Source organism: Poromitra crassiceps, assembly GCF_964638095.1.
Source record: "Poromitra crassiceps genome assembly, chromosome: 21".
In the NCBI taxonomy this organism is placed as follows: Eukaryota; Metazoa; Chordata; class Actinopteri; order Beryciformes; family Melamphaidae; genus Poromitra; species Poromitra crassiceps.
This window is the reverse complement of record NC_139638.1, coordinates 22,596,813-22,624,227: the sequence shown is the minus strand read 5'-3', so window position 1 is coordinate 22,624,227 and position 27,415 is coordinate 22,596,813. Positions and strand designations below refer to the sequence as shown.

General features: G+C 44.2%; 1 protein-coding gene across 1 annotated transcript in view; it reads left to right on the top strand.

The window, feature by feature from the left end:
• The window catches only part of znf462 (zinc finger protein 462), an 80,223-nt gene that overhangs the window by 47,325 nt on the left and 5,483 nt on the right, over nt 1–27,415 (top strand). Inside the window, exons 5-12 of the mRNA XM_083657704.1 lie at nt 4,204–4,676; nt 5,999–6,117; nt 10,023–10,223; nt 16,513–16,768; nt 17,897–18,036; nt 18,665–18,888; nt 23,296–23,602; nt 25,927–26,074. Coding sequence (XP_083513830.1) covers nt 4,204–4,676; nt 5,999–6,117; nt 10,023–10,223; nt 16,513–16,768; nt 17,897–18,036; nt 18,665–18,888; nt 23,296–23,602; nt 25,927–26,074 — 1,868 coding nt within the window. The remainder of the gene's footprint in view (nt 1–4,203; nt 4,677–5,998; nt 6,118–10,022; nt 10,224–16,512; nt 16,769–17,896; nt 18,037–18,664; nt 18,889–23,295; nt 23,603–25,926; nt 26,075–27,415) is intronic.

Below are 27,415 nucleotides of genomic sequence, written 5' to 3'. Positions count from 1 at the left end.
GGCAATGCTTGTCTTATTTGTTGTATATTTGGTCTCAAATAATCTTGTTATTTACAGTATATAAATTATTCCATAATATATTATTGTTAAACAAGACTAGACTAACAACCGAGTTAAGCCGGACCTGCTGCTGCTGCGGCTCAACACTCACGCATGCGTGTTTCAGCAATGATGAGTCAGTCAGTCATTAAGCCCCTGAGAAGTTTCTTGGCCGTCAAAAAAATAAAAAAGATTGAAAATTAATCTTAATTCATGTGGACATTTTACTTGACATATTACACATATATATATTATATAACACATTTTGTTTAGAACATATGTGTTCCCTGTGTAGAGGCATATGTTGTTCACTGTGACTTCAGTAGGTTGCATCTAGCTTACATTCACAAGATATTTGAGTTTGAGATGTTAGACGGTGTGTAAAACGTATAGACACATCATGTAGCAGCTACATTGTTGGGCAGATCAAGGCAAATCTAAAGTATTCAATTATACATAATTAAATAATTTCTTAAATGTGTATCCCACCCTCATTTAATACAAACAGATCTGAGCTAATTTAAGGCCCACTTGTTCTACCCTCGCTGACTCAGGCTTGCACACTAACTCCCACCTTTCAGACAGATCTACTGGAGCTCTGCAGCGGACTGTTTTACTCAACCTGAGTTCTGTTTCCCATTTTGTTTATTACTAACACGGAGGCTCCTGGGTAGAGCGTCTGTCAACGTCCCCTAGAGAAAAGCAGCCATGTTGTCCCGTCGCAGGAGAGGGGGGAGGAGTGGAAGACAGAGTGGCAAGCCATAACTTTTAGGGCAGCGGCGGGTAACCATTAGTATGCCACTGAGGCCGCCAGTGTCTAAGAGAACAGAAGAACCAAGGATCCAAATGGAGGCCGGGTTCTTCCACCAGACACTCAATCTATCTGGGACCAGTATACAACAACAATGTTGATTGTTTTATCTGTATGTTGTTTTATTGTTATCTCAACCTTTGGACAAAATAGTTTTCCTATGTAGCTCAATAGTGTCGGTGCCACTTACCCTGCCCAAGTTAATTACTATAAAGAGCCAGAGTAGAACGTCACTTCCTGCTTCAGCACTGTACCAGAGATTTTCGACCGCCATTTATTTTCCCATAGACATTTCGTCAAAATGCTTATAAAAATAGTTTTACTTGTTCAAACCAAACTGTACAGATATATTTAGAAACCGGAGAGAGATCGCATAACATTTCACTCGGACCAAAACGTTAAAAAAAATGCGGGTTTAAAGACAATATTTTTTCAATGTTGTTTTTTTAGTTTTGGTCCGAGTGAAATGTTCTATGGTCTCTCCCGATTCTAAATATATCTGAACCGTTTGGTTTGACCAAGTAAAACTATTTGTATACGCATTTTACGAAATGTCTATGGGAAAATAAACTGCGATAGAAAATCTCTGGTACAGTGCTGAAGCAGGAAGTGACGTTCACTTTGCCTCTCTATAAGCAGCACTCATGGTCTCCAGGACCAAGGTTTATTTGATGAAATGCATCTAACCAACTGGAATATATGTTTTAAAAGCTTAGAGAAGCTGACAAATTATTGTTGGATTTCACAATCTGAAGAAGACACTTTTAATTGCAGTTGCTAGAAGCTGGAGTGGTTTGTTGTAGCGCTCGGTGAGGAATGGGCTGACAGGGCAGACAGGATGGCAGGGCTGGGCCTGTGGATGCCACATCTTATTTATGGATGTATGAAGTGCAGGGTCAGGTCCTTCCACAGAAAGAATGAGCTTCCTACTGGCAATAAAAAGTCATGGTGTTTCTCTGTCTACTGATGGCAGGAACCAGCCTGTACGCCTAGTACAGATGAAGGAGATGTGTGGTCTGCAGTGCACTAGTGAGGAATAGATGGAGAGAGGTCTAGTCAATGCTAGTAGCCACCTGCCCTAGTGAGAGAGAGAGAAGTGAAGAGAGAGGAAAGAGTTAATGAATTTTTTTTAATAGCCTCATGAAGATCTGTTTTAGCTGAGACTGGAGTGGAGTGTCCAAAATTCAGCCCACTATTTTGTCTTTTTGCAAATTGCAATATACCTCGTTGATTACATTGTGCCAATGTAATAATTCGTTTCTTTGTGAGCTACTACTGATGGGGCAAAAACAAACCAGAAATCTCTTTAAGTTGCTAAAAACAGCTTTTGTTTTTCGGTTGCACCTGTTTCACAGTGTCAAATTTTACTTCACCGCTTCAACTAGTTAAAATGGAAAGAGGTTAAACTTAGAACCGTCTTGATGACTAGCTATGTTGATGTTTGTTATTATAACCCAGTCAAATACAACTAAGTAATAAATGATTTTTGTTTTGCCTCATATCGTTGCTGGTAGATGTGTGCATTTTAATAGGCACATCAGATCTTCTATTGGATGGAATAGATTGATAGTTGTCCTCTCCTTTCCTTTATTTTGGATTAAGCATTCGGTAATCATCAGCTAGTAAATCAGACCTTTCTGTAGTTAATGGTGAGCCTGCCTGTTTTTATTCATTCATTTTATTAATCAGTTATAATAAGAGCTGATGGATCAGCATTAGATAGGGCTTGGTGCTTATTAATATGATACACCTTTTTTGGCAGTATTTTATGGCATTTCTACCGTATTGTATCCACCTTATTTCTAGCTGCCATGATGCCTGATGGGTGCTTCTTCCGCTTCCGGTGTTAGAAGCTGTGTTTCCATTACAGTTTTTCGCAAAATAATTGCGATATTTCTACAACTTCGACAATGTACAATTGCGACTTGTAGGCGTTTCCATTGAAGTTTAGTTTGAGTGATGGCGCACACACCTGAACGCAAATCCCCGTTGCAGCAGCTCCCACAGTGATTACGCACGGGGATCTGCCCCAAATCCCGTCCCCTGCATGCTCAAATCTAACCAATGGTCAATGCAAATCACAACATGAAGTTACAACGCATATAAACGAGCCTGATTATCAATTCAAAAGAACATGTTGCTGGCTGCGGTGAATGCAGTGAGCGCGAGAGGCAGAGGAAAAAAGGTAGCCTACAACTGCGCGCACACAGACAGGCAGCCTGTCACCATGGACCGATTTCTGTCATTAAACATGATCTTTTTTCCCCAGCTCCGCTTTTGCACAACACTCGTCTTTCTGCTAGGTTGCTGCAGAGGTTTTGCCACGGCTTATCGAACCCTTTCTCCCTCATTTTCCGCTCCTTTTCCAAATGCGGAAAAGTGTGTTTCCATTACACTTTTGCGATAAACTGCTATATCGACACGTCTGAAAAACCACCTCATGAGAGCGCAAAAACTTTTTGCGATATTTGGGAGGTTTTTCGAAATTTACGTGTTTCCATTACCCACTTTCTATTGCGATATTTAGATTTTGCGCATTTCTGATGGTAATGGAAACACGACTATAGACTGTTTTAACTTGACAAAAAAAAAACATCTGAGGATTTTACAGCAGAGCCATTCTGCTCTACAGCCGTTTTGTTCGGGTGCTGGGATAACGTAATGCATTGTGCGTAGTCGGCTACTGTGGCTAATGCTAGCGGCTAGCGTAATAGTTACTTTACATGGCAGTAAAACGCCACTGAATGACCAAATAAGTAACACTGTTTCCATACTTACCCCCAGCGTTGGTTAGTTGTTTATAACGTGACTATATTTATAACTTTTATAACGTACTCCAGTTTCCGGTTTATAATTCGGGTCTGCAGCCGAGTATAAGAATGGAAATGGCAAGCTGCAACAATAAGTCACGTTAAACCGGAACTTGTACGCACGATTATTTTTTACAGTGGGGCATTCAAAAATAAGGTGGATAGAGTAGTTTTATAGTGGAGGCAGACTGGAGAGAGAGAGAGAGAGAGAGAGAGAGAGAGAGAGAGAGAGAGAGAGAGAGAGAGAGAGAGAGAGAGAGAGAGAGAGAGAGAGAGAGAGAGAGAGAGAGAGAGAGAGAGAGAGAGAGAGAGAGAGAGAGAGAGAGAGAGAGAGAGAGAGAGAGAGAGAGAGACTGAAGGATGGACGACATGCGACAAAAGTCCAAGACCAGATGACACAACTACATGGTGGTATGAACCAACTGAGCCACCATAACGCCCCCTAGACCACATGCTCATGGCTGTAGTGGACTACTACTGTACATGGGCAGGTGGTGCAGGTAGGTTACTGATGATCCGAACCTCCTCCTCTTTGTTTTGCAGCAGGAGGTCAGCGAGGTCCCCCTGACCCTCCCCTCAGAGACCATCACTAATGGCGACGGGCTGGACGGGAACGAAGCGGCTGCTGCGGAATGCGACGGCCTGGAGACCGGTGACGACGCCGCGACCGTGGGCCCGCCATTGCTCTCCACCACCGGCCCCGGGGGTGTTGTTGTCGCCGTTGCCATGGAGACGATGGCGATGGAAGCGCACGCGGCGGACAGCGGAGGAGGAGGAGGAGGAGGAGGAGGAAGGGCTGCGGCCCTGGTGGCGGCGGCGAGGGCGGTGGCTTCGGGGAGCCAGCTGAAGCAGCGGCTAGCGGCCGGGGGTCACCCGTGCGCCCAGTGTGACCGAGTCTTCATGTCCATGCAAGGCCTGAGGTCCCACGAGCGGAGCCACTCGGCCATGGCCCTGTTCAGCAGAGAGGACAAATATAGCTGCCAGTACTGCCAGTTCGTCTCGCCCTTCAGACACAAGTGAGTGGAGGGGAGAGCGAGTCTATGAGTGACAGTTTTTTACACTACTGTGGTGTCCTCTGTATGCACATTAACACATGGTGATATGTAACAGACTGTGTGCAATAGGTCGTCCTGGTAGGACTTGATTTCTCAACCTTAACATTTCTTACCAAATCAGCTGGATGTTAAACCCCTTTTGTACAGAACTCATTTGTACATCATATATGAAAATTCCTTTTAATCTTTTTACAGATTTCCTAGCCCCCTAGGAGACAGTGGTTCTCAAATGGGGTTCCGGGGACCCCCAGGGGTCCATGGCACTTTGCCAGGGGGGTCCACGAAAAGTTTTCAGGAAAATAAAAATAAAACATATTTTTTTATGCAAAAGCTTCATAGTTCAACGGAAATATGTTATGCTTTAAATCTAAAATGGTTCATGGATTTATACATTCTAATCTAACAAACCTATCAATTTAAAAGTCAAGCACGTTACCGTGGAAACAATTAAGCTTAGCCCAAAATCACAAATCAGAACGAGGGGGTCCCCGGGAATATTTTCTATCTTGTAAGGGGTCCTTGGCTGAAAAAACATTTGAGAACCTCTGCCCTAGGAGACAGGCAGAATAAGACAAACAATAATAGCAAGGCAGACATTTTTGGTAGTGTGATTTGTTTGATCCATCGTAGAGAGAGATAGAGAAAGAGATAGAGAGATAGAGAAAGAGAGAGAGAGAGAGAGAGAGAGAGAGAGGGAGAGAGAGAGAGAGAAAGAGGGAGAGAGACCTCATCTCCTCTCTGCTCCTGGGTGTAATCCCTCTGTACTGTATGTGCCCTGACCCAGAAAGGAGTCGCATTCCCATGCCACCCTAGGAGCCTGGCATTAAAAACACTGCCGCCCGCCCGCTGTCCCCACAGGCACTCGCACACTCACTCCCCCACCAGGGGATTGTGGGTAGATGAGTTCACCACACGGTTCCCTGCTCTAATCTGTAGTCATTGGAAAATGTGCTGTTGTTTTGTCGTGAGTGTAAACAACAGAATCGGGCGCCTACATGCCCGATGAAAATCCTGCTGTTGGAAATCGTCAAAGTGGTTGTTTTGGGACATTAGTAGAACCCCCCCCCCCCTCTCTCTCTCTCTTTCTCTCTCTCACTCTCTCTCTCTCTCTCTCTCTCCTCTATTCTTGTCGCTGTCTCTTTCCCTTTGTCTTCTCTCTTTATCTGCCATCCTTTTGTCCGTGTCTTTCATCTTGTCTTTCTTCTTGTTATCCCCTTATCTCCCGTCTTCCTCCCTTTCACTGCCTCTCGTTTCTTTTTGTGTTTTCTCTCGTCTCCCCACAGTCTGGACCGGCACGTGCAGTCTCACCACGGCCACCACAAGCCCTTCAAGTGCAAGTTCTGCCCCTTTAAGTCTGCCTACCTGAGTCGCCTGAAGAGCCACCTGCATAAGGCACATGCAGGTACAGTAAACACACACACGCACACGCACGCACGCGCGCGCACGCACACACACACACACACACATTAAATCACTTCTTACAGCTCTCTCTATGACTAACAAGGCAGTCGTGGGGCCAGAATAGCAGCCCTGTTCTGTTCTGTTCCACATAATGATGCCATGCTTATCCAGCACAATGCAACCAGTGTAACATCTCACACCCGAGCCGCACCGTGTACAAATTAAGCACATCCAAAGGAATCGCATCAAAGTAGCTATGATGTGTTTTTGACTATAGGAAAATGGTAAAAAATGATATTCCCCAGATACTAAATAAGCCATAATATTTTTATTTTATTTCAAAGGATTTTGTTTAAGGGATATGATGATCATTTTTCGGCCTGCTGTGAAGTTGAATGCATGTGCTTTGTTTGATGTCATGTGATTTCTTGCCTCAGATGGCTTCAGTTTCTGAAGGAACCAGATGGGAGAGATTGATCCAAAGACAGACACGGAGACATACGCTATGAGAGAGAGAGAGAGAGAGAGAGAGAGAGAGAGAGAGAGAGAGAGAGAAAGAGAGAGGGGGGGAGAGAGAGAGAGAGAGAGAAAGAGAGAGGGGGGGGGGGGGAGAGAGAGAGAGAGAGAGAGAGAGAAAGAGAGAGGGGGAGAGAGAGCGAGAGAGAGAGAAAGAGAGAGGGAGAGAGAGAGAGAGAGAGAGAGAGAGAGTACGGTAGATACAATATGAGAGACAGAGTCAATCTTTACAAATGATAAATACAGAAGAGCCAATTTTCAAAAAGCAGTTATGAATACTCTCATCTTTCTGATTGGAGAAGAGATAGCATTCACATTTAACAATAGCTGCGGATAATCGACACAAGCCAAGATCAATTTGGAGTTGTGATGATTACCTTTTGGAAAGTGGGGTTTGATGTTTTTATAGGCATGTTGCCTCTGTTGCACGTTGAGTCTCATCACCGTGTCTCAGACCGCTGCCTTTGTGTGTTTGATTGTAGGCAGAGTAACAGTGTTGGGGGTAACTCATTACAAAAGTAACATTACATGTAATATATTACTTTTAGCAGTAACTCAGTAATATAACTTATTACTTATAGGATTTCAGTAATATTATACCAGTTACTTTGTCAAGTAACTCGAGTTACAAATTGAGTTACATTTTATTAAATCAAAGCACATATTTAAAAAAGATACAATCATTTCCTAATCAAACAGTGTGTTCTTATGCAAATAAGCACTATAGATGACAATAACAAAGGAAAATAATAACATTTAGAATTTTGGATTGTTTACACTGACTTCAAGGCGGTTGAAATTATTTTTCGGGATGGTTCCGGGGCGGCGATGTCATTCTGCTGCTGCTGTTGTTTTGGTAAAAGTAATGCAAAAGTAGTGTAATAAGTAATGCGTTACTCTACACAGAAAGTAATATTGTAAAGTAACTTATTACTATCAAATGAAAGTAACTACCAATATGTAGTATATTACATTTTGAAAGTAACTTGCCCAACACTGAGGCAGAGTAATAGGTTGAGGACGGCTTTGTAGTATGCTATTGCTATGGAATCTATATAGGCCATGTCATGTGAATGCTGCTTCTGTCGATTAGGTGTTGAAGTCATTCACAGGTAGAGCGTTAGAAACATGATTGGCAGTGTCTCTCTTTTCAGACTACTTGCTGAAGAATGTTTGTAGCTGGACTGTTCGGGCGGCTATCAAGGCAATCAGTTTGCCCTTGAACGAGCCCCCTGACTGCTCATTATGTACGTGTCAAAAACAGACAGATTGCTCATGTTTTTGCAGCCTGAGCCACGGCTGGCTCTCGTATTCAATCATCTGGCTTGGTGCACCGATATCAGGGATTATTCTGATTCCAAAATGGAGTTGTTTCCGATACCGATACCAGTATCGGAAATGCTTCCGATACGGCCTAAAGTGCCGGATAGGGTATCGGCGAGTACACCAGTCTATGTACCGATCCGATACCACGTAATTCATTAGCTCTGGGAGAAAAAAAATTCACCTGGATAAAATGGCCATTTTCCCAGAAATCATCTGTATCGGCTGATTCGCTAGTTCAGGTATCGGAATCGGTGTTGGGAAGGAAAAAATGGTACCGGAACATGGGTAGTAGTCAGCCGCTTCTTTTCACCTGACAGGCGAAGCTTCACCGGTAGGACATAGCACGTGGGAGCATCACGCTATTCCAACCAGTTCCCCTCCCTCCGAACAGGCGCCCCCGAACGACCAGAGGAGGCACCACTTAAGCGACCAGGATATTGCATGTTTGGTGAGGGGTTCCTATATGAAGGAAACCCCCAGGGGGCACAGGGAGAACATGCAAACTCCACACAGAAAGGCCCTTTTTGACCACCCCACCCGGGCGGTGGGCACTCGAGGACATGCTGACGTACACGCACTCCTTCAGCGCTCACAGTGTCCCAGGTGGAAATCGAACCCAGGACCTTCTAGCTGTGAGGCGACAGCGCTTACCACTGTGCCACCATCCCCCCCTGTACTGGAACATCTCTAAATCCAAACAACCTTTTCTTGTCAGTGGTGGTTCAATCAGGAAACCATCTTTTTTTCTTTTATTTCGTAAGACAGTATTACAATCATATTTGGTGGTAAACTTGCTCTGCTCTTCAGGGTGCTCCCTGCATTAAACAAAACGTGCTCCAGAGTAGCGGGAAGCAAAATTCCATAAACCCCCCGCGGGCGCGTACAAAACTGAAGCGAACTGTTTGCCAGCGGCGCACAGTGGCAGCAGCATGAGCAGTCAGCAGCATACACACAGTGTAGAAGCAGGTCAGCATAAATCAATCCCCCAATATTCATGTGCTGATTTGTCAATTCTGAGAGTCAGGCTAGTCTCTTATGACGTTGAATCGCTGCGCTCCGCATACTACATAAGTGAGTCTGTGCCACTTCACAGCCACTGCTGGTTTTTGAAGGCGGGTTGAAATTGAATGAGTGACAGGTCGTAGCACCGATGAGAGAGCCGTTCGAAAAATGGGCCTGCGCCTCCCGTGTCGTCTGATCGCAAAGTCGTTACTGATTGGAGAGGACTGAATCCATCACTGGCATATGACTGGCCAAGTGAACGGTTCCCTCCCATAACCAGCCGGCTTGGGGGGAAGCGTCCCAAACCCAGAGAGAGATCTGCAGCATGCAGTAACGTAGTGTACCAGCGTAAGAACTCTCATGGGTCTGGTGTTGAGAGACTAGGGATCAGCTGCAATACCGCCTCTCTCCATCATGGCTCTGTGAGTTTTCGTGATATTCCGCTTATCATTTAAGTTGGTCTCTATATGTGGGTTTATACCGATACACTGAAATCATAATAGTATCCCTTAGTGGCATACTGTCCATTTTGATTGGATGAATACAAAGTCATTATCCACTTCCTAACGCATTTCAAGTTGTAAACCCGCCCCCATGAGGAAAGTGTTGAAAGGCTATAGATTGGTCTTCTTCGTTGGTTTGTTGATGCATCTCACCACTCATTCTGCTTTCTCTTCAAAATTACACTGATTGGGGACATGGGGACAATTACAAGTCAAAACAAGGTGACAGAGTGGCTTCATTTGTGGGGAGCGAGTGGGGAGTGTTTCCTCTTCACTTGTTTTTCTATTTTTATTTTTTATTTAACCTTTATTTATACAGGGAAGAGCCCTTGAGAGCAAGCTCTCATTTTCAAGGGAGCCCTGTTACAGTGAGAACATTTACAATAGTTACAATATTACAGACAACTTACAAATACAAATATGACACTATATAGAAATCTATGTATGTGTCTGCTATCGTTTGTAATATCCTCATCACGATAAACCCCTTTGAGCGTTTGATAAAGAGTAGTCAAAACAAGTAAACCGTGATTCCTGACATGGCCCGTCTTCCCTTCAGGTGAACACACGTACAAGTGCTTATTGTGCCCCTTCTCCTCGATGACCATCAGCCAGCTGAGAGAGCACTCTCTGAGGGACCACAACGAGGCGCTGACCCTCCCCAAGCTGCGAGCCGCAACCCAGGCTGCCCACGCCGCCACCGCCCCCAAGCCCCCCAAGCTGGACAGTGACACAGAGCAGACTCCCCTGGCCCCAGATGGTAAGAGATCTTTGCATAATGTCATTTTAATAGGCCAAAAATTGAAATGGAGTTTCATCCAAAGGGGGCTGTCTTATAGTTCACCACTCTCCTCCTAGACATAAGATGGTATGATATCATGATGGGCTTATCAGGTCAGATTTGTCGCAGCTTGATTGAATGTTAAAGCAGAAATCAATGTGAATACAGAATTCCATATGCCTTGAATGGCTTTTTGAGTGGTTCAATCTGTGATGGCATCAAGCAAGACTCTTTAGAGCTGCTCCAGATGGGCTACATTTGGGAGGCTGACTTTGGATTTTCTGGTGGGCTTTTACACCCAATAGTTTTAATTTCATACATTTATTTCAGACGAAAATTGGATCTGTATCCCTGGAAAATCACGTTACCATCAGTGTCAACACGGTGGCTCAGTGGTTAGTACTGTTGCCTCACAGCAAGAAGGTCCCGGGTTCGAACCCCGGTCCGTCCCAGTGGAGTTTGCATGTTCTCCCTGTGTTCGTGTGGGTTTTCTCCGGGTGCTCCGGTTTCCTCCCACCATCAAAGAAAGACATGTATATTAGGGTTAATACTCCTGTCAGTGCCCCTGACCAAGGTACTGGCAAAAGAACTGGAGTTGGTCCCCAGGCGCTGCACTGTCTGCAGCTGCCCACTGCTCCTAGTTCTAGGAAGGTTCCTAGTAGAGGATGGGTCAAATGCAGAGGATGAATTTCCCCATGGGGATAAATAAGGGATAACTTAACTTAACTTAACTTAACAAAGACTGTGTCCTGTTCACTTACTTACATCCAGCTTTGGGAGAGGGTTGCACTTGTTCATATGCACAGTTTGAATTAATTGTCCGAGACAGCAGGTGTTACCATAAGGGAATTCTGTCTCATGGCAGACAAATGCTTATGCATTATTCCTAGGTAAATATATTATAACATGAGTAATTATGTGCACCTCTGCTAGGGGGCATGCAAGATTCCCACAGGTGTTTAATGCGGGGGTCCGGGGACCAGCAGGGCCCTTGAGGAGGTCCCAGGGGATCTCTAGCAAATTGATGAATTATTAAACTTCTCTATATTATTTAATTTGCAAGAAGTTAACACAATTAGAGAATGTAGAAGACTATTTACTGTCACTGTTATCTCTCTTTCTACAAAGAGGCGGCTGTAGCTCAGGAGGTAGAGCGGGTCGTCCGCTAATCGCTTTGGATAAAAGAGGTCGGTGGTTCGATTCCCGGCTCCTCCAGTCTGCATGTCAAAGTGTCCCTGGGCAAGACACTGAACCCCAAATTGCTCCCGTTGGTCTGCCAGCACCCTGCGTGGCAGCCTGCCGCCGTCGGTGTATGAATGGGTGAATGTACCTACTGACTGTAAAGCGCTTTGGATAAAAGCGCTATATAAATGCAGGCCATTTACCATTTACCAATATATGGTCATGGGATTCTGGAAAAAATCATCAGATTTTCAGATTTGGGCTCTGAGAGACAAAATCGTCAAATTGGGCTCCGCGGCTCTAAACGTGGACTAAATCAGGGGGTCCTTGATGTGAAAAAGGTTGAAACCGGTTTAAAAGTATCTGTCAAAGTATTTTATTTTTTCCTGCAACCACTCCGAGCTAGTCTATCAAAGATTTGACACCTTCTTTCATGTTCTACTACACCACTACAGTGAAGTGTATATTTGATTAGGTAGCTTTGTTTGCAGTCGAGCAGGCGCCTTCCTTCACTTTAGTCTTAGTGTAGCAGTTAACTCCTTTAGATGTGGTGCCATGCATTTTAGCTTTGACGTCTGTGCTGCTGCTGCTGCTGCTGCTCCAGATTCCAGCAGGTTCTTGGCAGTAGCTGTCACCTTGCTGCTGCTGCTGGAGCTGTGGAATCTTCCCCTGGAGGTGAAGCAGGGCAGCATTCCTCAATGCACCAACCACCACTGTCAGCCGTGCCCTTCCCCACCAAGACAAATGAAGCATTGAGAAATAGCAGGCAGGCATATAGAATGTCTCTCTATCTCGTCAAACTAGCTACCTTGAGTTTGAAAGTCTGAAGCTCCACGATATTCGGATATTTGCGGTCCAAAAAGGAGTTTATCATACTTTTTTTATTTTTTATGAAAAGGTCATTACTTGCTTACTTCCGATTAGCAGCAGGTGTTTACTTAGATTCATTGAAGGATGGTTAGGTAACACTTTATATGGAGAGTCCATCCACCGACAGGGAGTCTACAGATTTTGTAACATTTCAACAGGTTGACATTCAACAAATGGACTGTTTCACTTTTGTCTGTAGATGTTTAAAGCTGTGTTCATACCGACCTATTAAAGTTTTCGCTGGCATCGAGTTTACATACAAAGTCAATGCAAACGAGCGATTGAGCGTATATTCGCCCGGGAGAAAAATCGCTGGGCGTCCGAGCGACAGAGACAGAGCGATAGGGAGAAAATTCGCTCGTCGCCCGAGGTGAAATATCCCAACTCGAGCGAAATTACACTGGCATCAGTCGCTCGCTGTTCAACGCTGATTGGCTGCCGTGTGAGAGTGAGTCAAGGATCACACTGGCTTGGAACAAACCGCGGGTTTATTGTGTGGCAACAAACCGCATTGACAGCTGATTGACAGGCTGAGAGCTGACATGAAGTGAAGTCTGTACTACCGGTATAGAGCTTGCGTTAGGAGTACACTGATAGGCTTAGCTTGTAAACAACTACGGTGGCTCGTAGTGGACAAATATCATGACATTGCGTAACGTTATAGCCCCCAGATGTCCAATTATTGTGCCTGTTGACGAGCGATTCAAACACAGCGACAGAGCGATTCCAAAGGTTTGTATCGAGCGACAGAGAGAAAAATAAATATCTCGGTGTGAACACAGCTTTAACAGATTATCTGTAGATTATATGTGACAATTCAGCACATACCTGCATACCCGTATTCCCAGAATAATTTAGTAACTCAGGTGATGAGAATCAGGTGTGTGTTAAACATCTACAGCAGTGTTCCCCTAGAAAACATTTCAGGCCTGGAGGGATTTTGAAACGTACCCCGACCGCAACGGTGGGGGCTCCTCGCTGGCGACGCTAAACCTTTAGCTAACCTGTTCACATCTATGTTGGCAATGGCATCCCAAGTAATCATCATACTATTATGGGATGCGATGCGAACAGTTGCATTATGGGATGTGCGTTTCCCAGGCAACCACACATGTTTTGGAACAGCGCCGCACGCTGGCACAATGCTCCTAAAAGCAAAATGCTTATTGTTTTAAATGATTTGGCATCTTCTATTACTGTCCACACTGTCAACGCCAGTATTGTTGTGTTGTAATAATATGCCATAAAGGTTTATTGAAGTTTTGGGGAGAGCAGGAGGGGGGAGGATGAAATGCATTTTTTTTTTATGGCCTGGTGGGGGCGTCGTTGGCCTGGCGGGCCCGCCAGGCCTGTAGAATGGTAGGGGAAACACTGATCTACAGACAAACACCTACAGACAAACACCTACAGACAAAAGCGAAACAGTTGAATTGTTGAACGTCAACTAATAAGCTGTTGGAATGTTACAAATTCTCTGTAGGCGGACTATCCAAATAAAGTGTTACCGATGGTTGAAATGTAGTTGCAATTATTTGTGCTCTGAGACAAATCCAGTCCTCACTGTTTTTTTACGCTTCTTTCCTTGGCCCCTTAAAATATTTAAAAAAGCAGGCTTTGTTCTTCAACTTCTAATAATAGTATTCCACCTCATTTCTGTGCCTTTTTCATATCAGCGCCATCCTACAGAATTCTGCCTCCATCCGCCCATCTCATCTTCATACATCTCCACTGTACAGAGAGGATATTACCAGCATGAATCAACCGTGTCATTGTTTAATTCATACGGATTCTCCTGCCTCCTCTGCAAAACTGAGGAATTGAATCACAAGCATTTTAAAAAGTCACAGAAAAGTATTTTCTCCTCTCTCTTTCCTCGCCTCCTCTCGGTGCTGAATGGGGCATTTTTCACACGGATAGATATTGTATTAGTGTCACTGTGGTTTATTTATTGATGTGGTTGGTGGGGGCTCAGAAGTAGGACGAGAAGATGAGCTGGCTCACTGATATTATAGACTGTTGAGAAGGAGAGATGATACGCGTTACAGTAGGACGAGAAGATGATATTATAGACTGTTGAGAAGGAGAGATGATACGCGTTACAGTAGGACGAGAAGATGATATTATAGACTGTTGAGAAGGAGAGATGATACGCGTTACAGTAGGACGAGAAGATGATATTATAGACTGTTGAGAAGGAGAGATGATACGCGTTACAGTAGGACGAGAAGATGATATTATAGACTGTTGAGAAGGAGAGATGATACGCGTTACAGTTGCACTTCTTTTCCTGTGAGGAGTGAGGGGACATGGTCTGTGATCACAACAAAATCCCCAATAGGCCAGGAGTCTCCTTTAGAGAGGCAAGGTTCATATGATGTCTACCACAAAATGGATGGAAAGGATGACCTCCCTCTTTTATATATATATATATATATATATATATATATATATATATATATATATATATATATATATATATACATATAGTGTCATGTCATGGTTATGAGAGTGTCATGTCATGGTTATGACTAGGGGTGGGAATCACCAGATGCCCACGATACGATACTAAAACGATACTTGAGTCACGATACGATAGTATTGCGATATCGCCGATATTGCGATATATAGAATATTGCGATATATTGAATATTGCAATATTGCGATTAGGGATGTTCATTTTGAAAATTTTCCAAAATCGATAATCGGTGAGAATTAACGATCAATTATCGATTATCGATTTTATTAATACTTAGAAAATTTTCAATATTTTCAATTTTTTTTTTTTTTTTTTTTTTTTTTTTTTAACAAAATGAATGCCTATGGCAGAAAATACGAAAGACAACGTGTTCTCCTCAATGAACTCTTTATTTCAATGTGTCTCCTCTCCAACACTGCTGTCCCCGGCGCATGCCGGTGTGAATTTCTCATGTTTAAAACAGTTTTGTTGGCACAAAGGCCCGTGCCCAGCCAGAAAACTAGAGACTATATGAAGCTCCACCTCACGTTAGTCGGCTGTGCAATGGAGTGGGGCGAGGAGGAACGATTTCCACCCAAACCTAGTCCAAAAAAAAAAAAAAAAAAAAAAATTTTTTTTTTTTTTTTTTTTTTTTATAATTAAAAAATCGATCCAAATGCCACAGGATCGATTCCAATCCTTAACGATCGATTATCGATTTTCGATAATTGATGAACATCCCTAATTGCGATATATTGTCTAACTTCTTTTCCTACCTTTTCCTTGACCTTGCCGGAAGTAAAACATGCAGTGTTTTTTTGTTTTGTTTTTGCCCCACATGTAGGCTACATTATTAAGCTTCTCTGGACTCAATATGCCACTGCAGGCGTGGACTGCACCATCGGGCACTTCGGGCAGATGCCCGGTGGCCTGCCATGGCATGGCCTGCAAAAATGGTGTATCGATTTTTTCCTCCACCCCTAGTTATGACAGTGTCATGTCATGTGTGATGTCATGGTTATGACAGTGTGATGTCGTGGTTATGACAGTGTCATGTCACGTTTATGAGAGTGTCATGTCATGGTTATGAGAGTGTCATGTCATGGTTATGACAGTGTGATGTCATGGTTATGACAGTGTGATGTCGTGGTTATGACAGCGTCATGTCACGTTTATGAGAGTGTCATGTCATGGTTATGAGAGTGTCATGTCATGGTTATGAGAGTCTCATGTCATGGTTATGACAGTGTCATGTCATGGTTAGGACAGTGTCATGTCAGTCTTCTTACTGCACCTTCAAGTAAAGTGTTACAGTGTTTTCTTTTCTTTTTGATGTCATATTTAGACAGCTTGCATAAATCAAAGAAACGGGTGAATAGATTTGGAGATGAACCATAATGTAGATTAATCTCCAGCCTGCTGTGTAGAAATGTCAGCAGCTTGACTACTACACTATGCATTGGAAAGACTTCAGTATAGGATGCACAGTGGCTCCTGTGTGTTGAAATCCCACGGCCAAATCCTCTCCAAAGCGTGAAAACTACACAGCTGCTCTTGCTGTCCTAAGATATTATTCTTATTTCTATGTAAGAAAGTAATTCTAAAAGAGGAACATTGTCATTTTAACTAGCATATATTGTGCTATCCCAATAGTATTCCTTGACTCATGTCAACGTATGCATTTACTGGCCTTGTATACACAAATCAATCCAGCATGTTCTAAATCACAAGTCTGTCTCTCTCCCACTGCCCCCCTCACAGACCCGGCGTACCTGGAGCCGGTGGACGTTCGTCAGCAGCTGAGCCATTACCAGCTGGCCTCCCGTAGTCACATGTCTTCCGGCTCAACACCTGGCGGCTCCGCGGTCGCCGACGGTCGTCCAGACACCATCCTCACCTGTGAGTTCTGCGAGTTCAGCTCCGGCTATATGCAGAGCCTCCGCCGGCACTACAGGGACCGCCACGGCGGGAAGAAGCTCTTCAAATGCAAAGACTGTTCCTTTTTCACCTGCTACAAGTAAGGAGGCATTTCACTTGGTGATCGCAACGGCAACGGTTGAAATACATGCGGAGTACCGCAGGGGTGACGTCTTTTTGTAGGCCAACCCGGAAGTTAGCATCGCGTTGGGTTCCCCCGTATGGAAGTCAATGAGATTTTTTTTTATGAGGGTTTTGGTTAGATGCCTGAAATAAGGTGTTAGTTTTAACAAACTTTATGAAACTGAGACCTCTCGTAACGGACAAGCCCGTCTTTTATTGTCACACGAACACCACAACACATGCATGCGGCCACAACACACTCATGCTGACGGTGGCCGGTGAAAAGTGTCCTCTGCATTTAACCCATCCAAGCATGTCCTTTCCTCCGGGGGGGCAGGCCAGGAGCAGTGGTCGCTTTCTCGTACAGCGCCCGGGGACCAACTTCGGATGTTGTCGTCACTGGTCGGATGACGATGACGATCTGATCTTCTGCATGTTTTTAGTGGGGGGGGGGGGGGGGGTTATATACGGAGGAACCCCCTGGGGGGAGCATGGGGAGAACATGCAAACTCCACACAGAGAGAAAGGCCCTTACGACGAGATACCCCACCTGGGCAGTAGGCACTGAAGATATGGGGGGGAACACAACCACAGCGCCCACAGTGTCCCAGGCGAGAATCGAACTCAGGACCTTCTGACTGTGAGGCGACAGCGCTACCGACTGCGCCACCGTACTTTGTGTTCAGCAAGATAATCTTCACAAATGAACACCTCTTTTATGATTTTTGAAGAGTGAATATGATCGTCAAAAATCATGATCTGATTTTGATCACTATGATCAAAATCATAGAAATGGTATTAATTTGTGAAGATTATCTTGCTGAACACAAAGGTCTCTGTTTCACAAACTTTTGTTTACCGCAGACCTTATTTCAAGCATCTAACCAAAATCCCCATACAAAAACCCCATTGACTTCCATACGGGCGAACCATGCGATGCCAACTTCCTGGTTTTAGGACTCATACCTGCGGCACTCTATTCAGGGAAATGTATTATTGTATTCACGCATCCCGAGCAGTGTTCAGCCATGCAAAGTACGCTGGAGAAATAAATGGTTCTGGCAGCGCAATGATTCCCCCGGTCCTGTGTGTGAATCTCCTGCAGGAACACCTTCAACATGCACGTGGAGGCAGGGCACAACATCAGCGTCCCCGACGAGGGTCCCAAAGACCTGCGCTGCCCCCTCTGTCTCTACCACACCAAACACAAGAGCAACATGATCGACCACATCGTCCTGCATCGAGGTAATCATCCCTTGGAGATTTAAAACAAGGTTGTTTTTATTCATGTTTTTTTTTGAGTGATATGCATCTAGCATTTCACAATAATAAATGTTATATGGCACACAGTGTATACAGGTTAGGTAGGGTCAGGCCATTCGAAATATCGGATGGTTCACGATGCCATTTATGGTGATATTGACCAGTTTGAAGGATTATACTTCAAGACGGAATGTCAAGCCAGCACAGAGCAATGGAACTGCTGTAATAAGTCAATAAAAGTAATTTGGGTTGTTGTTGTTGTTTTTATCATTTGGCTTTTCTCAATTTCCTAGAGAAAGTGTTTGATAGAGTGCTGTCCCCGACAAATTGAGAAAGTGACAAAAACATCAAAAGGGTAATGTGTTGGGGAGTCACTGTTTTTTTTTTTTTTTTTTTTTTAGACAAGTCATCTGATATCACCTCTATTGTTTCACCCCATCTCTCCTTCCCATTCTGTGCTTCTGTCCTGCTTTTCCTCCCAATACCTCCTCTTCTTCCTCATTCTCTCTTCCTCCTCCTCCTCCTCCTTTCTTTCTCTCCCCTCTCTTCCACCCGTTCCATCCATCCTTTCTCTAACCACCTCCTCTCTCTCCTCTCGCCCCCTTGTCAGAGGAGCGCGTGGTTCCTCTGGAGGTGAGCCGCTCCAAGCTCTCGCGGCATCTCCAGGGCCTGGTGTTCCGCTGCCACAAATGCACCTTCACATGCTCCAGTGACCAGGCCCTGCAGCTGCACCTGCAGAAGCACGCGGAGCTCAAGCCCTATCACTGCCAGCTCTGCTACTACGACAGCAGCCGCCGCAGCCAGCTGGAGGAGCATCTCCGCCTCGAGCACAAGGTCAGTTGGTGTCCAGATAATGCACCAAAGAGTCTTTGGCCTGGAAGTTACCCCCTATAGTTCCATTTTCACCAGGTACTTCTATCTGTTTACAGTATCTAAACACATAATATAACAGAGTTTAAAGTGTCCTATGGAATGGGCTTCGGGCAAATATAATTTCTAAAATCCAATGCAGAATGAATGTGACCACGATTGTTGTACAGGGGCCTCATTCAGTGGATTGAGAGATGTTCTGACTTATTGTGTAATGAATGTGGTCTACTACTGTACCACAGGTGCACCTTCTGACTATTTGTTGTAACCTGAGATGTTTTCAACTCACACAAATGAATGTGATGTCAAACTGCTCAACTGATGCTGATGATGATATGTCCCTTGTTGGTCTTCTGGGAGTTAAGTGTTCACTTAACCCATTGATACCTGATGCAGCATTTGCGTGTATATCCCTCATTTGTGTGTGTTTCCCTTTAAGACCGCGAAACGCATCACGCGGTTCGCGGTCTTAAAGGGATACACACACAAATGCTGCATCAGGTATCAATGGGTTAAGATCTCAAACATCGTACAAAAAGGACCGGAATAAATGTGTAACTGCATGCCTGTAGTCCTCAATAATCAGCCAGTGGACTGGATGAAACAACAACAGTGGACAATAAAGTTAATACAATATAATATAATTTTGTCGTGGTACACAAGGTATGTGGACACACAGCATTTTGTGTCTGCCCCCTCACGCATCTCGGCTCTTCCCAACCCCTTTTTCCAACCTATCACCCTTTATCTTCCTTTTATGTGAATATTAACATGGAATCTCCTGCATTTCTGATGCTGTTTCACTCACACACACACAAGGCTGCAAATGACAATGCAATATTGCTCCACACAGTTATAAAACCCCAAATTACTTTTGCTTCAGTACTGCACAGTACAATTCACCTTGACAGATAAGGAGATAGGGAGAAAAAGAAGTCAGTGAAATGTGTATTGAATGATACAGTGGAATAAGATCACTAGATGCATACATATCAGATAGCTAAAGCTTCTCTCCATTCCGACCACATCCAGAAGAGAAGAGGTTTCATCTCTCACTCTCCCCCTAATGGGGATAATGCATGAGAGGCTGTGAGAGGGCACATGGTCTTTTTGGAGGTTGAAGTATACATTAAACTTCAAAGGGCACCCCACTTATCCCAACTGCTTTTTAACGGGCAGCAAGTAGCGTTACTCTTTCCCAGTAGCATTGATCATTTTGATGGGCAGCACTAACTTACAGAGAACTTAGCAGAGAAGAAATAACACGATAGTCATCTACAAATTTGACGAGGAGGAAGGAGGAAAATGAGGAATAAATATACTTTGCAAGCAGCCATTAGTGCATTGTGTGAGCCCATTGGTTAAACAGCAGCAACAGAATGGTCAAATATCACACATTTTGGAACCCTTTCCAAATTATGTATGTTAAAGTCGAGCTGAACCCCAAAATGACTTTTATTTTATTTTAGTTCAAATACCTGGGTATGCAGTGCACCTATTTAATAATGTATGCCAAACAAATCACAACAATCTAATTTCTTTAGCTTTTCACACTTTTTCACATCAAAAGTTCATTTTTCAAGATTTCATTGATAACAGTAATGTACAGTTTGCTGACGTCACCTAGTACTATCAAATTTCTACCCCATTTCAACCAATCATATCGCGACATGCAGCTGTCAATCAAATCTTCATTTCAGGATAATTTTCTCTTCCAAATGAAGTAGAAAATGGCACCTAGTGCCTGTCATCTGGCAGAATTCCTATCCCATAAACTAACTACTAACTTGGCCAATTGTTAGAAACATGAACAAAAAACAAAAACTATAATCTCTAAGAAAGCAAAGAAATGTAACTGGCTCGTTAAAACGCTCATTCCAGGGATATCGTATTTACAGCAGCGATAATGGCGCGCGCATCCGAGAGCTTGGTTGTCAGGGGTCGCACTTCGGCGATTCCAGGCTGACGTGCTGCACACTCCGCTCGGCAACAACGAAGGCAGCTGGCTGCCTGCGGCTCCCACTAACCTCGCGTCAGCAGGCTCTTCCCGAGGGGAGCGCCACAACACACTGAATCCCACTCGATTTGGAGGCGCGGAACACACCAGGATTGACCAAAGCCAAATCGAGTCCCCAGAATTGTCAAATAAAATCATCGACATGATACTATGACCCGCCTCTCAACCTGTCATCTTAGACAAACTATGTGTTCAGTCTGAAACGGACTCATTATGCACGTGACGAACGGGTTCAGTTCGACTTTAAGTTTGATTAGTGTAGCATTAAATGTTTTGCTGCCTGTCATTTCTATTATTGTGTCCTGACCAAATGCTTAAATTTTCTGGAATATGATGTAGGCAGCTGAAATAATATATGTGTGTAAGATTTGGTGGAGATTGAGTCATCTCTGTAGGAAGGTTGCAAGGTTGGCCTGATGGTGTCACTGTGGAGCATGACCTGCATGTGGTCTACACTTTAGTCTCGATCCCTCCCAAACCCATGTGTGAAGTTTGCTCATGTATTTGCCGTGCATCGACTTTGTTGCATCAGACCTGGAAACTCAGGCAATCTGAGGTCTGAGGGAGGGACTTGATATTTGGAGCTCGGGGGGGGGGGGGGAGGAGCGACCTGGCATCTCTGGGAAATGGGCGGAGAAATGTGGGATTCTCTGAATGAGTGGAGGAGGGATCTGGCATGTTTGAAGGTAGGGAGCCCCCAACGTCTTCCGGGAGGAGAGCGGAGGAAAACCGGGCATTCCTTGGTGAGGGGTGAGAGAGAGCCATGATTCTGTGAGGGATGGGAAAATGCAGCTGCTGCTCTTGGAGATGCTCCTGGTTTGCAAGTCCTGGCATCTATAGAAAGGGAGGATGAATTCCAGAGTTCATTCAAAGTGGAGAAGACTTCTGTCAGTGAGAAGACGATGAATGAACTTCAGAAACCCTAATATTATTTTGACAACTTAATGTGTGTGTGTGTGTGTGTGTGCGTGTGTGTGTGTGTGTGTGTGTGCGTGTGTGTGCGTGTGAGCGTGTGTGTTTTAATCTGGGTCTCAGTCAGGATATTAGTAAAGAGTTAAAGTGCCCTCTTCATTCGATGCGCAACATCAAATTATGATATGAAGATGAACAACAAGAAACCGGAAGACAGCAAAGTAGAGACAAGATACATCTGAGCTGCCTCGAGCGTGAATTCTGCCATTTCAGCGGCCCTAAGCGAACTTTTTAAGCTTTAAATCTTTAACTCCGCAGTATATGATATCTTTAGTACCGCTCGGTTTAGAGATCATTTCTCGTAGCACTCGGAGTTGCGGGTCTTAATTTGCACACTTGGAATCATGCAAATGGGAAGAGGAGAGAGTGAGAGAGCAGGCCTCCTTAAGGGTGGGAAGAGAAGCAGCTTGAGGAGTGTGACTCTGGCATATTGGTGGTAGGAAGAGGCGCTGGACGGACACGGTCACTGCCGAGAAGAACACAGAGTCCTCATTGAAAGTGAAATGAGTTGTGCGAAGGCGGTTCTGGTAATGCGCTCATGGTCTCCCTCATCTCATCGCCCAAACTCTTTCCTGACAGCCACACAAGCTCTGTCATCATGTCTGTCCTCTCTCCCATCTTCTTTGTGAAAAACACTTTTGTTTCAGAGAGTTCCGGTTTGAATCCTCACATAATTCTAAATTAATTATTCGTCTGCTTACAATACATATAAATAGCTCTCGCTTGAGAGACGATTGAGTCTCAAGCAAAAGGTTTTTATGACAGATTCTTTACTTCAGACCATAGAGATACTTTCAAACTTGTTTGCTTGTTTTTGGTATTCCTAAATATATAAATTGTCTAGACAAGGCATGGTTCTCTATGTGAAACTGAGCATAGATAATAAAATCATAGATAGGCATGTATCAAGAATCAAAATAGTCGTTTTATTTTGAATTTGTTCATCAGTATATGATCGGCAAACACAGGATTCAGATTTTATCTCTGTTGCTTGAGTGGGACTACAGATCACAATTGATTGCTTTTCTAGTATAAATGACAGAAATGGTAAATAACAATTTCAAAAAATAGATGAAAAATGATTAAAACACTAAATAAACTGCACCTTCCCTGCCTCTGTCCTCTCTTAATCAGTCTTGATTGCAGATCGTGTAGATATGAGATGCATTATTTTGGAAAGATGTAGTGTGGTCTCTTTCATTACGCTAACATTTTTTAAGGCTTCACTAAGTTGTAGTAGAATTAAAAAAAAAACGTACACCATGTTTATATAAGTTTAAATTACATTAATTACAAAATGTCCTAGGTTTCCCAGATTAATAACCGCTCAAAACAAACTATGAACTATACCAAACTGAAAAGCACCTCCTGTCTTTGATCAGGTTGTCCGCAACTTTGAGCTGATGGGCCGGGTCAACCTGGACCAACTGGAGAGGATGAAGGAACGCGGGAGCAGCGCAGAGGAAGAAGAGGAGAGAGACATGATGGACATGGCTGTGGACGGAAGAGTCGCTACGGAGGACGAGGACGAAGACATGGACATGATGGAAAATGACGTGGAGGAACAGAGAGAGATGGACGATGAAGACCTGCTGGAAGAATTCAAACAGGAAGAGGTGGAGGAGGAAGAAGAAGAAGAAGAGGAAGCCGTGGAGGTGGAGGCGGAGGCAGAGAAGCCTGCCCCACCAGGTAAATGCAGACGATCAATACATTAATAAAACGAATAATTTAGTTGAATACTAATCTGTGGCTTTCTTTGGGTGTGGTACATATGGTCCTAACGAGCCTGCCGGCCAATCACAGGATGAGATTGAGATATTAAAGCATATTAGAATCCCTTCTCTACTTTTTCTCATAGGCTGGCCTCCATCATGGTATATTGGTAGGAGTCATGAGGATCAGAGCGAAAAAGTCTGCTCACCACTGGGTGTATTTTATTTTATTTTAATACTATAATACTAATTCTATGAACAGGAAAATGATTGCTTCAAAATAATAGCTTAGATTCAAACAGTCTTCGAGATGGTGATGTCAAAGTACAACTGAAGTCTCTTGGGGGACAAGTGAAAGAATTATGAATTATGAAAGACGTATGATATTTCACACTCAGAAAGCACTACTGGAGCGGACTGTTTGACTGCTGGATTCGCCCATTACACAACGCATTTCATTATAGCACGTAATGCATTACACTGAATGGGTATCTGCAGAAGAACAATTTTTGTGCTATTCTCAGTATTTTTGATGAAAGAAATACATCCGTCTTTTCAATCCAAATCCAAATAATTTAGTCATCTCATCAGTCAGAAACTGTTCGTGCTTCCAAAACGGAACATTTTGATCTTCAGAATATTTTGAAAACTATAGCATACTTTGTTGCACTCAGCAAATGAGCTTGAAGAGAACCAGGGGGAAATGCTGGCATTGCTATTTTGGATCAATGACATGTTTGTTTTTTTAGATACCTCGTATTTACATAAGATTTATGCCTTCCAATTCTCAACTGATTTCCTCTTTTCATTCTTGTATAAATCACTGAATCTGCTCAACTGGTGTTGGATGCACATGAAAGGAAAATGTAGTTCTTGTGTTACGAACCGGCATGCAACACAACAGTGCCCCTACTCTTCCCTCTCAAGAATGGCCAGCTGAACCAGGATCAGAAGTTCACAAAGTAGTTTATTTTTATTCAAATACCCAACACAACAAACAAAGTAATCCTCAAGTATAAACTTAACTAACAAAAGAAAAGGATGGGTTAAAAAAAAGAGGCAGAACTCTAACCTAAACTTCTAACAACAAAATAGGAGAAAATGGGTTTAAAAAAAACCTCTCTCCTACATACTGCTACTTTGTTACAAGTCTACATTTACACAAATTAAAATGTACCTGGTCAGTTCAACCACTAAAGTCAGGTTTACACTAAAACCCTAGAGTCATTAACACACAGCAAGAGGTTCAGCATGGTGTCCTCCTCCATTGTCGGGAATGAGGAGAGCAAGGGGCAGAAGGATGGCCTCAGCTGGCTTAAATCGGCTGCAGCAGCCAATCAGCCATCAGCAATCCAGTCACCTGACCAGCCCAATCAGGGGGAACACCACCTGCATCTCATCACTCATTAACACACTGAATACACACACACACCCGCGCACGCGCACGCACACACACACACACACACACACACACACTGAGGAGGAAATGATAGATGTTGGCACACATGACAACAAATGAGCCTGGGTCATAACACATGCCAAACAACTCTTGCCCACCACAGGTTTACATAGCAGCCAACATGAAGGGTTGTGATATACATGAAGCATTGTACATGCTGATTCATATATCATTACTGGTATAACGTATATCAATGGCATTAAACATTAATGGTGTATTATAATGCACTTTATATGTATAGGACGAATCAGCGTGACGTCTCTTGCCACCCAGAAATGCAGAACGGCAGTTAATAGTATGAGTTGTGCCAAACAAACGTTAATATCTCAAAAACTATACATGACATCGCTTATATTTTGACATGGTGAGCGAGAGCAGAAGTAGCTCAAGAGTTTGATGTATAATATATGCATGTGTTGTTAAAGTTGTGTGAACTGTCGCAGTTTTTAAAATGTAAACAGAGTTAACTGGCTAGAGTCAGACACTCACGCCTCGTGGCACTTGTGCTCCATAGGGTTCCATTGCCGTTGCCACCCAGTGACGCGGTTTGTTTACCAAAATGCTGCTCGGCTGATCCCTCGCATACCATAGTATTTGTTTGTTTTCAAATTTAGTATCAAAGTGTTTTTTTTTACAGACAATAAAGTAATAGTAAAGTCCATCATATAAAGTAAATGTAAATAAAACTGCTATACAATACAAGAATTAAATCCATACAAAATCATATTCAATGAGATGAGAAAGGCCGAAGTGTTGTGAGGCCAGAGATCTGCTCGGCCTGTTTTCTGCTTCACTATTGTGCATGTGTGAGATTGACTAATCACTTGTACTCCATTTCCCAGAAGTCCTTGCGTCTCCCAGCAGCAGCAGCAGCAGCAGCAGCAGCAGCGTGGGTTCGAGCGGTGTAGAGAAGCGTCTGCCCTGTGAGTTCTGTGGTCGCTGCTTCACCAACAGCACCGAGTGGGAGCGACATGTCCAGCGACACGGCATGTTAGTATTTTATTTTTCCTATACTAGGGTATCGGCCAAAACCCTGTAGGTCTGCCGCCGTGCGGCCTCGCCCACAGCATGACATCACTGTCACTGATGATGTCACAATGCCTATGACATCACTGATGATGTCACAATGCCTATGACATCATCAGTGATGTCATAAGATGATTTTGGTCAATAATGATGTCACTGATGGCGCAGCCTCGCCCGCAGCTCAGCTGCTGCGTGGCCTCGCCTGCCCTATTGGCGTGCGCAGCGCAATTGCACTGATGACATCACTGTTTATTTTGTTATACAGTATGTTGTCATATGTCGGAACCATGTCACTGTGCTGCTGCCTGTCTTGGCCAGGACTTTCTTGTAAAAGAGATTTTTAATCTCAATGAGTTCCCCTTCCTGGTTAAATAAAGGTCAAATAAAATAAAATAAAAAACTGTCACTGATGATGTCACAATGCCTATGACATCACTAATGATGTCACAATGCCTATGACATCATCAGTGTCTATGTCAAGGTGCTTATGCACCAATGCAGGGGTTTTCACGCCCGCCCGCCCCGCTTCCACAAAATCATACGCTTGTGGGAGGGCTCGATTTTGTTGGGGGCTGTCCTCCACGGTTTGGGGCAGAGAAAAAACATGGTGGCCAATTCTAAACTTTTTCTTCCTATTATGAAAACCACTCGGGAAGCCTGCCCCACACTTGATTGCGCCGCTGTCTCCAATACACAATGAATGAGACACGTGAAAACCCCCACGTTGGTTCACTCCCCCCCCCCATACCTCACTCTGGCATGCTCCTCCCCCCCCCCCCACACCTCACTCTGGCATGCTCCTCCCCCCCACACCTCAATCTGGCATGCTCCTCCCCCCCCACACCTCACTCTGGCATGCTCCTCCCCCCCACACCTCACTCTGGCATGCTCCTCCCCCCACACCTCACTCTGGCATGCTCCGCCCCCCACACCTCACTCTGGCATGCTCCTCCCCCCCCCACACCTCACTCTGGCATGCTCCTCCCCCCCACACCTCACTCTGGCATGCTCCTCCCCCCCACACCTCACTCTGGCATGCTCCTCCCCCCCACACCTCACTCTGGCATGCTCTTCTGCCCCCACACCTCACTCTGGCATGCTCCTCCCCCCCCCACACCTCACTCTGGCATGCTCCTAACTCACACCACAGCCTTCTTTACCTGTCTTTCTGGTATTTGTCTCTGGACAAACAAAAAGCACAGATCCTGTACAGGCCCACGGCGCATTTTTCCGCCCTCTAGAGGTCATCTGACGAAGCACATCACCTCATTAAAGGGATAGTTCACATCTTTTAAAGTCTACCTC